Genomic DNA, 12063 nt, shown 5'->3' on the forward strand with positions numbered 1-12063 from the left:
ATGACCTGTACATTATTTTCAACCTGGCAACATTCAATAATAAATATAGAATAATGATCTGCTGTATGACAATGTTGATTTTCAGCATACCATCTTTTTGTTCAAAGTTCAAACATGCATCCAGAAACGTGTTAGCAAATGCTCTAAGCTGAATCCAGAAACTGTATATATGATTATATATCGTGAAAGAAAGGCTTTAGCTTAGTTCATGTCTTAGAATTATATGCTAGGAAAATATTGTAGCAAAAACAACTAAACAAGACATCGTCACATAAAAGGTTGCAAGATCTATATTCATATTGCAAGATAAGAAAATGTGGCCATATTTATACACACACACACACACAAAAGAAGAAGAAAAAAAAAAACAAAGATAACACTTCCCTAATGATGGAGTTTATCCATGAAAACGGGTTTTTAGGAGTGAATAGCATAGGCATCAAAGGGGTGAACCATTGTGGATGAGAGTTGAAAATGTCCTAAGTTTTTTCTCTCTTTTTGAAGGATTGGTTCTGTTCCCTGTCATGATTTTCTTTTGCTAAGCAACTTTTTTTTTACATGGATCGAATATCACAACAGAGAGTCTATACTATGTTGTCTTAACCGGGTTTACGCTAGAGAGCCGCCTCACCCAATACCTAGTAGGAGGAAAAACTCTTACCATTAGGGTGAAAGTACGGATGCCTAATCTTCCCCAATGACCATTTAGGCGTCTATTCATCCTCATTTGTAAGGAGTGTCTGTCTATTCCTCCCGCCTTTATTTTCTATTATTTTCCTTTTCTTTCTAAATAAACTTTAATGTATTATTAAAGTTAATATGAAAATAGAAGTAATTAATATTTTGGACGTGCATGTGATTACATGAAACTCAAAAACAAACAAACATACTGTATCAATATTTATATATAAATGTTTATTATTTTAGAGAAACAATAAGAGTTAATATGCTTATCCGTTGATGGGAAGTCTAATACTACATGAAATGAATATGAATAAAAGTTTCAATGAAAATGGGCAAGACACGGGATTAGGCACGACGGTCCCTATTTTGCTCCCCGACCCACCAGTGCCGCCGGATAGACGGGTGGTCCGTTGCCTACTCCTTGATCATGCTGGGCATCCAGCCTTATAGCAGCCGATACATATTTTTCTTTGCCGATACGATTTATCTTGGAAAAGAAAATACCCACAAGGCACATAATATATGATACAACATATAAACTCATAGCAGAATCACAATGTCGTGTTTTCTTTTTTGTCAACTTTGTGCCTTGAGTTTAGCACTCTACTCACGGGTGTACGTGTGTCCATTAATACAAGGGCCAATTTGGATTTATCGCATCAACCATATTCAAGAGTATAGTTAGCTTTATATTGTAGAAAACAACTATATTCAAGAGTATTTAATGTATTAATACTTGGCTTTATATTGTAGAAAATGTTGATTTTGTATTGTGTAGAGATATTTTATCGGTCTCGCGTTGAATAAACATATGTCCGCTTTAAAAATAAAAAGTTTTTAAAATTTCTAAGAATAAAATAACACCTATACCACAAATTTTGTTGTAAAACAATTAAGATACAGTTGAGATATCAGCCTAGCCAAAAACGTTTTTGCCAAAACAACTAAATAATGTCCAAAAGATCTTGCCATTCATACTTTTATAGTAGTGTAACTTATAAACAAAAATAGAAGGCTTACCACCAGTTTAAATGTAAAACAGCTATAAAGCAAAAATGAACGACAAAAATCTCCCTCTTATCATCAAAATATGTATTAGTAGTAGTAAGTTCGATATACTAGAATGCAATCCCCACTGTCAGATAGCTCCCCCTTATTATCTAAGCAAAAAGTCATCACTTTCGAAAAGCTCCCATCCGTCATCAACAGGCACCTTGCCAATCTTTTTTGCTTCTCCAAATGGAAAACCATCAACTTTTTCTATTGGAGACTTGGGGGATGGAGGAGCTACCTCCGAGTTTAAACTCCTTTCGAAAAATTCATAAGAATCCCCAAGCTCTGCACTCCTCTTTGGGGCTTTATATGTCTCCGACTCTGGCTCAGTCTCAATGGGTGTGACGGTACTTCTAAGTGATGAACTTGAAGATGCTAAGATTGAGGAATGTTGGCTAGAAGATAGTGAGCGGGATAGCGGGATTCCTTGGTCAAACTTCTCTTTAAGCAGCAAGATATCCTGGAACTTTACAGAGAACTCACCTCTGAACAAAGGTAGAGCACATGGTTCAAGTATGTCAGTTTTATTCTTTTAGCACATAAACTAGAAAAGGTAGAGCTGGCAATTTCATATCATTACTATAAACACTGGTAGATTTCAAGGCAGCAAATTTAGAGAGCATACAATAATTAATGATTTATTTTTTTGATATTGCGCCATAATATGTTGCAAGTCATATAAAATAACCAAAAGTGGGTGATTTATTTTAAATGATGCATATAACCACACAGCTAAATTGCTTTATTTAAAAAATCCATTGGTCTAAAAAATGTATACGAAATTTTAAAATGGGCCATGAGAGAAATATGTTTGAGGTCAACCCAGCTTGATGTGATGTGACAGGTACTACTATAAAGCCCATCCTGAGTTGTTACCCAGACCCAACCCATTTTGCCAACTATAATTGAAACCATTCACAGAGAAAGAACAAACTTACTGTAAGATATCAATAGTGCGGCCTCGATCCATAAGAAATTCTTGCAACTACACACCCCAAAACGAAAAACGTCAGAATCTGACAAATTACTATGGTCAACAGCGTTCTAGCATATTTAAAAGCTATATTGATAAATGTCATTTACCTTGGAATTCTCTTCTGCTTCTCGCTTCAGTTTTATGGATTCTTCAACCACTTTCTCCATTTGGAGTTCTTGATACGCAAGTGCTTCTCTAGCAGACTTTTCTTTTTCCAGCTTGTATTCCTCTGCTGCTGCAAGTTCTTCTAATGCCTTGGCCAGTCTAATCTCATAAGCTCTACGCATCTGAACAAAAAACAACAATTGAGTTAAGCATCATAGAATAGATACATGAACATGAGTTAAATTACACAAATGAAAAGAAAGGTAATGTGAGCATGATTTCAAACTCAAACCAATAGCATCTACAACAGAGCTTATAAATGCAACCAACATATAGAATTTTTACAGTAATGCTTCTATCTTATAGGCTGGCAAGCACATCTATCTCTAGTAATATCATCTAACAGTACCCAAAAACAATATTCAGGGAAGAAAGATACATGTAAAGCAGGTCCAACTGTCAAAGATGTGTGCCAACTTTGACCATAAACTTGTGTAATGATCAAAAATTAGCTTATGTTTATCTCTAATAAGTTAAACAGGTAAAAGTTTAAGAATAAAACAAAATCCCAAAGTAAAATTTGTATGAATGTTAGATAAATATTTTCATTCATAGATTGGATTGAAGTGTATTTGGGTCAACTTAACCTTCCCGTTTGAACCATACCAATATAATGCCACCTTATTTACATGCTACTCAAACAGTAGACCACCCAAATTTCTGCCTTTAATATCGTAAGCGAAAAGAAAACATATGGTATGAACAAATAAACTTATCATACCTCGTCAAGAATTCCAAGATACTTGTTTCTATCATCTGATAATGTGAGCAAGCGCAGCTGAAGCTCCTTCAATTCTGTTGCTAGAATGGCCTTCTCTGCATGTACTTCTCCAGCATGCTGGAAAAAAAAACAGAAGGTAAAGCATAAATACAAGTATATTGTCAGCCCAAATTACTAATAAAAAGGGAAGCAACTAACCATATCATTTGCCTCTTTGGCTCTTAGAAGTGCTTGTTTAACCTCATCCGCCTTTGCAATAATATCTGAGCAACCCCTATTAGCTTCCTCTTTTGCTTGTTCGACGGCGTTCTCTTTAGATTCTACCTCTTTTATGAGGTCAACAAATGAGTTCATAGCCATATTGAGGGTTTTCTGCGCAAACGACAAATTTCAGGACACCCGGCAGTATATTATAAGAACCAGTCATGCTCAGAATCAAATACCATAAGCTTATTTATAGTCACATGCAACTTTTAATATTAGAAGATTGTAGTTTCTAGAGACAAGCAAATCTCTAATGAAGTTGTAATTTAAGATGGCCACATCAGCCAAGGTACTTATGAATGGGTTTATACAGAACGTGTTTTATCTCAAACAGGTTTACTGCAACAAATAAAACAAAACCTATAGAGTCAAAACGGCATTGGGTAAACCTAACCAAGCAAATAGACAACATTACCTAGATTAACCCGTTACCCAACCCGCCCTTTTTGCCAGCTATAAGTTTTATCGCATAAAAAAATGATCTTGTAATAACGTTAAGTCCTGCGACATTCTAAATTTATGGATTAAACGCTTCAACTCATGAAATTAAATAAATTTTTTCAAGAATTTAAAGTACACCTTGTTGTTCTTGGCATCTTCAACAATTTCCTCGAGAAATTCAGAGTTACATTCCTCTTCGGAACCAGCAAGCATGGAAGACATAGCAGACTCATCCTCTGAATTAACATTATGGATTCCAAAAGCATCTTTTTCGGAGGCAGTTCCTGATGAGCAGCTAGGATCTGATTCTTTAGGAACAGCTACATTCATCTCACAGTTGCTTCCAGGAGTAACTAATGTTAAAGTACCAACATCTAAATTTATGTGTTTATCAAATTTGGCACTAGGTGCAGTTGTTCCTAAATGAAGGCTTTCTTCCTCTTGAACTGATCCAGAAACTCCAGCCTTGTCTCCTGAAGACTCACCAAACAATGCAACATTGTCACCATCATATTTAACAGATCCTTGATCAAGATTATCACAAGAACGCCTCTTGTAAACTGAAAGACCGCCAGAATTAACAGAATCAACTTCAGTGTCACTTGCATCATGATAAGAAGATTTTTCAAGGTGTCCCCAAGTTTCAGGCTCTAGAGCTGTGGGACTATTTTGTTGACCAGATGAACCCTCATTTACTGTTACAAATACAAGTAGTCAAGTCAAACTCAGATAGCCCAATGAAGGAATTTAAACAGATTCTATGGGATGTGTTTCAAAACAGATTATGTTATACTGCATAACTGAATCGGGATAAACAGATATGTCAATATGTATAACATGATGTGCTGTTTTATTGTGGTTCGTCTGTTTTGAAGTTGTAACATTCAGATAATCAGTTGCTAGTGTTTTGCATATATTCCGAGTATTCAAGGAGAAAAACATATATTATGAGTTATGACCCAAATATATTCTTTACCTTCATTGACGTAATTAAAAATTTAGCAAAACTTACAATTTTATATCAATTTTATACCAAAAGAATATATTTATTGATCAGATTTTCAAATAAAATTGGCATTCATAGCTTATGAGCTCCTTCAATCACAATACAATTATTATAAATAAGAATAATAATTGGTGAAAATATTTGACAACTGAAAAAAACAAAGTTGTAACTTTAGCTAACTATAAAAGGAACAGCCCCCATAAACAGTTATAATATAAAACTGACTATTTAACCCCTAAATGCCATATAATCAGAACAATTTAATCCAAAAGCACGAATAACTAAATAACAAGAACAGGTTGGTAATGCAACAACACACCCTTTAAACAAATAGAAAGAACTACAATATACAAGATAATGATACCTTCCATCGCACCAGATAAACTTCCATAAACGCTCGAAAGACGAACTTCAGTTAATTGCTCAGTAGGACTTGGTTTAATTACTACGTGATTCATACTTGACTCAACTTGCCCAGTTTTGCCACCATCTACCACAATAAGAACAATACAAAACAACCTGTTATATAGATATCCCAAAACAACAAAGTTCCCAAAAAAACAGAAACACTATTTACCTTCAGTGAGACTGAGTGAACTCGTGCTCGTATTGGAAGACCTAACTGCAAAAGATTGTTCAGAGAGAGAAGGGATAATCTCAACAAGAACAACCTCCACTGCTGTATCGGCATCCTTAGAATGCTCAATAGCCACAGCTCTAAGTATACGAGAATCAACCTGTAAAAATCATAGAACAGCGCATATATTTAATCCGACAACATTTATACAGGTACTCAAACAGATCACCCAGATCAGATTACCATTTAAAACATTTTGGTATCCTAGATATACCGTTTGGACTTGGGATATGCTTCAGCAGCTTAATGTTGTAACGAGCACTTTTCATGGTATCAAGATTTGAACTTTTTTTCTCAAAATATAATTACAATTCAACTAATATAACGGCATATAAACGATTTACGTTACAATCTAATAATCAGGTTAATTGCAGCAAAAATAATCTAAAACGTATACGCATAGCTCAAAGACACAATACATATACGATACACCAGTCCAGTCAAAATAAGTAAATACGTCACACGAAGATTCTTACACTCACAACACATACCCCTCCATCAGCGATTTGTCTTTTTAACCCGGATATCAATACACAAATTGCAATTTATATTTATTTAATATAAAAAGATCAAAAATCAAACCTGTGGAAAAACCTCTTGTAATACCCTGTAAACTGAACTGAACCCCATCTTTTCTACCAATTCTGAACACAAAAAAATAATAAATAAATAAATATTATATTTTTAAGGTACACAATCATAAACCACTAAACCCCTTATCCATTAGTTAAAAAAAATACAAACAAATAAATAAATTCAGCTCATTTACCAACAAGAAACATAAACCCCAACAGACATATATTCAATATATATACATACATTAATTAAATAAAACAATATTCTGGATAATCATCAAAAGAATCATGCAAAAGAAATTATCATAAATATAACTGTTCTATATGATCCAGTAACATAATTGATAACAAAATCTTGATATAAAAAGAAAAAACCTTTAAAGATATGTAATGATATTTGATTGTTTGGCGATGATCAAAATATAAATGAGAGTGAATTTGATGTGTACCTTTGATTGCGTAATTCTGTTGGACGGATTCAAACCCTAAACCAAGATTTTATTTATTTTATTAATTAATAAATATATATACGTATATAAGTTGTTGTAAGTAAATATATTATTGAATGAATTGAATTGAGGAAGAATATGAAACGAAATTATGGGGAACGTATATAAAGTGTTGGGTTTGGGTTGTTGTTGGGTCCCAAGAATGATAACCCTTCCTCCTAAGAAATTGTGTGGGTGATTTTCATGGATAATACTCGTACTACTTATTTTTAATTATTTATTATTATTTTAGTCGACGATTCTCTCTTCTTTTAATTTGTACATTTGCGTTGCGGCGGTGAGATGGTGGGGTGATAGGTCATAAAGTGTGATAGCCAAATGTCTTAACCGTACGGGCTCCGCCCTCGGATTTAAAAATTCGTCGAAAATATATCGAATGACATCTCTAATAAAAGAGCATGAAATTTTAAGAAAATCCATAAAATTTGTATAATTTATGGATGAACGGTTTGTAAGATAAAACATTTTGAATGAATTGGAGAAATAAATGATTTATGAAGGAGAGACAAAAAAGATGATTGGTTGAGATTTGAGAAGAGAAAAAGGGTGTTTGGTAATATAGAATTGATAGAAGGAGAATCTTGGGAAAAATAAATGTTAGAAACTTAAAATGTTAGACATGGACTTTTTGCTTTATAATCTGAGTATAGATGTAGATGTAGATATAAATTATTTATTTATTTATTTATTATTATTATTATTAAAATCACTTTGATTAGAAATTCGTTGGACTTATAATAAACTAGCGTTATACCCGCGCGATGCGACAAGAAATAGGAAAAAAACGCCAGTCAAGTAGCGGGTACCGTGTTATTAAATGAATGTATAACTTAACCTCAAGCGTTTCTTATTTCGACTCAAAGTTCAAACAGCGGTTGTTGTTGTTTTAGGGTGAGCGTTTTTTATGTTGAGTGATTTATTAAATTCAGTAACGCAAAATATACACAAACTGAGTAATAATCTTTATTAGGTGGCAATCATCGTAACGATTGATGACTTTGTGAGATTTCATTTTTAACAAATTATCCTCTCTTATACGTTTTTTTGAGTTATCATCAATCTGAAAAGTCCAAAAGTAATGAAAGGAATATTAGAGTCTTGTTGATATATATTTTAATAATTTGAGTTTTGTGCCTAATATAATTATGAATGATGTATGAAATCATTTTAATGGGAATGGATATGTAAAACGTTGGTAAATATCAATAAAAGTTACTATGGGTTGTATTTAAGAACCACAAAAATATGACAAAAGGTAACAAATATAAGAAGTGGGTATAAGAAGGTGTACCTCATTAATCACTGCTGGAGGAGTTTGATGACCACCAGCATCAGGAGCGAGAGCCAGAGAAGGAGCATGAGAGGGTTGAACAGGGGCAGGGGTATAGTAAATCGCAGTAAAAGAATGTGTGACAGAAGGCGGTGGAGGAGAAAGAGTAATCCAAACCGGAGCAGGAGAAGGATTAACCCATAACGGAGCAGGAGCATGAGAAACCCAAACGGGAGCAGGAGCATTAGGAGTCCACAGCGGTGGTGCAACAACAAACGGATGAGACTGAATGTCGTTCATGTTATCATCAGAAGCCTCGTTGACGTTGGTGTTGATATGGTTTGATGATGAACCCATTGTTATTTGTTATTATGTTGTTGATATGGTGGAGACTTGCAATTGTGTTTTGCTTTACGTCAATGTGTTTTCAACTATTTATATAGTTGTTATGAATTAGTGTGTGTAATGCAATGGCAAATAATAGGAAATGATTTTCTCAATGAAAACGTGTAGCTATAAATAAGATGGGTGTAGGGAATTAGATAGAGGATGGAGGATCAAATTAGTCAAATTTACTTATTTTGATATATTTGAAACTGTCAAAGTTGTGAAATTAGTCAAAAGTTACCGTAATTTAGGTAAATTAGTGGCAAATTTACTATAGTAGTCAAATTAGTCAAAGGTTGAATGTGTGGAGACGTGTATATATAGAACATATATCATACGAAGCAACCAATTAGTTGGAATTTTCCTATATTAGCTGTAAAGATAGGAACACAGTTTGATTATATGATTGTGTTTTTAATGTAAATTGGTCCAACCAAGTTAAAGGGATATATACGAAAACCACCAACGAAAAGTAAAACATAAGTAATTACTTTTCACAATAGTCAGTAAGAAGTTAAATTAGGGTAGTGTAAGTTAGGAGGGCATAAAAGACATTTCAAAGGTAGAGGTGTTAAAAAGGGGGTGAGGTAGTTTGTGTATTAAGGGAATATAGATATAGATTAGTGGGAAACCGAAATATTATTATTATTATTTTCTTTAATAATAAAATTCATTCAATATTAAATAGTTTTTACACGAAGTTTTTACATAGTTTTTTTTAAATAATAATAGTAATACATTATTATTATTATTATTATTATTATTATTATTATGGTGAAAGAGAATATAAAAAAAAGTTATTTTTTTCATCATAAGTTTCATAATTTTTTTTCACATCTACCCAACTTAATAATTGAAGTATAAATAAAACTCTAAAATTCTTAATAATTTTTTATTAGAGTAAATTACACTGATGATACCTGAAGTATACACGAAATTACAATTTTGATACCTCACATGCACGACACGTGACTTGACTTAACGGCCAAATAGACGACCGTCAGTGATAGGTATGGTCAATGTAAGTTTTTGACAACAATGGGTATGTCTCGCGTAATTTTTAAATTGTAGATATGACCATTGTAGTTTCGAACAAACCTTAGGTATGATTTTTGTAATTTACCCATAAAATTATTGTTAAAAAAATAATAATACATCGACATAGAATTGTAGTTTTTCATTATTTTGTTAAATGAAAATGATGCATTTACACTCGAAATATGGCATTCGAGATTAATGAAATCTATCGAGTATTTATTTATTTGTTAAATGAAAATGATGCATTTACACAGTCAAGGTTTTCACTTTTTAGTTTTTACACAACTATGAAATCAATTAACATGGACGGGAAAATCAAGCCTTCCATGGGTCCAAAAATTTAGAAGAAAAAAAAAAGAAAGGTTGTGTTTGATAACAAAGAATGATTTAGTGCTGAATGATTCTAAAGTTTGAATGGTTCAAAGACACTGGATGAACTTGGTTCTAAATGAAAAGTTATGTTTGAAATCTGTTCTAAATTAGTAATCTGAATGATAGAAAATTACCATTTTAACCTTCTGTCTACGTACTGACTAGAATAAGTTTGGTAAATGTGTTTTATTTTTATTTTTACATATATATTGCACACGAAAAATATTTAAAAACATAATATTATAAATCCTACTCACAATATTCTCTTACATTAATATCGGTCGAATTCGTCAAACATTAAATTGAAGTACTTTAGAATAGCTGATTAACAATTTGATCACGTAGATTAGCCATACATTCATCGCTAGAGAACCCCATTCAACCCCAAGCATGTCTTGTCCCTCGGCTCGTTGTTCTTCCCTAACAAAAGATGGTACTCCTGTCACATTCCTTAAAAGGTGATCTTGAATATTCCATTTCCTTATAAAGTTATGCACGGCAGAAGCAATCACAATTTGTTGGCATGAGAAATTATACAAGCAAACACAATTTGTCTTGTTGGCATGCACCAAAATCCAAGAATTCACAAAGAAAAGAAAAAAAAGATTTATAGATACTTCAAACTAAACAAAAAGGCCAAATACAAATGATATTAAACCAAACGCACGACTTGTTAAATCCTGATGTATATAAATTAGGCAAAATGACCAAAAACATATTGTATATTCATCATATCAGATGACAAAAGGAGGTGGTTAAGCAACTAGGTAACAAAAGACATAAATCACATGAAAACCTACAGCAAGAAAACTTCTGTGTGATCAACCTAATAGTCCATATTTACTTCTAAGATTCCTAATCCAACCTGCACAACTCTCCAATTTCAATTCTAATCTGGGTTCTTTTGCTACTAACCTTTATTAAAACATTCTACTATAATAGACAAGAAGGATAAAAAAATACATATATCTCATTAGACAAATTATGAAATAACGTCCTACTAATTAATTAAAATATAATGTCACAAGTATCAACAATTAATCATATATATTGGATCTGATAATAATAATAATAGCAAAAATAATGAAAAATTCGTATATGCAAAACTAATTTTAAAAAAAGAAAGAATTGAATATATGAACCATTACCTTCACTCAAAATCAATGGATCAAGATGTTCTGATATTTAATAGGAGATTACCTATTTCAAAAAATAAATAAAGAAAAACAATGGATGAATTAAAAGAGAAAATAAATAAGAAGAAATAGAGAAAGTAAATAAAGAGAAGAAGAGATTAGAGAAAATACTTTGGTGAGCATGTAAATAGCAGATGGAAGGAGTAGAGAAAAGAAAGGTGTGAAAAGAAGGGCATTAGGGTAATAGTTGGACGAGGAATGATTAAGAGAAGGTCTTGGAGTGAACAGTTCAGAAGTTTTTTTCCCTTCGTTCAGTGCCATTCAGTGTTCATAACAACTTCACAAACACATGGAATGCTGACCGATTCAGCATTTGGTGTTGAACCATTCCATTCAGTTGTTTTCAAACACAGCCTAAGTTTCTAAAATGGCGTATAATGTTTTGGACCTAGCCAACAATCAAGTCATTTTAAAGGCTAAAACAGTAAAATACTAAGGGCTTGTTTGTTTATTTAGTCATTGTGAATTCCCTCACTCGATGGTTTAACCCACAAGTGTAGAATAACAAGTCAAGTAATCACTAGAGAGGACTAGTATTAAACGTCAAGTGAGCACTAAATTGGACTAGTATTACGATAAATATAAGTGCAAGAATATATATAACGTAATACGTACTTAAGCAATATAAAGATAAGTAAATAAGTAAATGGTGAGACACAATGTAATTTTCAAGTGTATTTTATTTATTGATGTTAAATAAAATACAAGGTTGTTGCGGAACAAGATATTACAAAGTAAGTATCTAAACAACCTATGAATTACAAGTGAT

General features: G+C 32.6%; 1 protein-coding gene across 1 annotated transcript; it reads right to left on the reverse strand.

The window, feature by feature from the left end:
• Positions 1–1636: 1636 nt before the first annotated feature.
• LOC122581206 (cell surface antigen I/II-like) lies at positions 1637–7082 on the reverse strand. The gene is made up of 10 exons (XM_043753378.1): positions 6972–7082; positions 6530–6591; positions 5888–6047; positions 5675–5800; positions 4443–4999; positions 3798–3971; positions 3600–3716; positions 2821–3000; positions 2676–2722; positions 1637–2222 (listed from the first exon to the last, which is right to left on the reverse strand). Exons 2-10 carry the CDS (start codon positions 6575–6577, stop codon positions 1841–1843), a joined length of 1791 nt encoding a protein of 596 aa, XP_043609313.1. The 5' UTR covers positions 6578–6591; positions 6972–7082; the 3' UTR covers positions 1637–1840.
• Between the last annotated feature and the right edge of the window lie 4981 nt (positions 7083–12063).

Source organism: Erigeron canadensis, chromosome 9 (genome assembly GCF_010389155.1).
Source record: "Erigeron canadensis isolate Cc75 chromosome 9, C_canadensis_v1, whole genome shotgun sequence".
NCBI classification, from domain to species: Eukaryota; Viridiplantae; Streptophyta; class Magnoliopsida; order Asterales; family Asteraceae; genus Erigeron; species Erigeron canadensis.

What these genes read in the sequence shown, in the direction of transcription:
- LOC122581206 (XM_043753378.1), bottom strand. Translation starts at nt 6,577, where the DNA reads ATGGGGTTCAGTTCAGTTTACAGGGTATTACAAGAGGTTTTTCCACAG. An exon ending in TTCACTCAGTCTCACTGAAG is followed by an intron (nt 5,801 to 5,887) that starts GTAAATAGTGTT and finishes TTATTGTGGTAG; the next exon opens with ATGGTGGCAAAACTGGGCAA. An exon ending in ATCTTGGAATTCTTGACGAG is followed by an intron (nt 3,001 to 3,599) that starts GTATGATAAGTT and finishes TTTTTTGTTCAG; the next exon opens with ATGCGTAGAGCTTATGAGAT.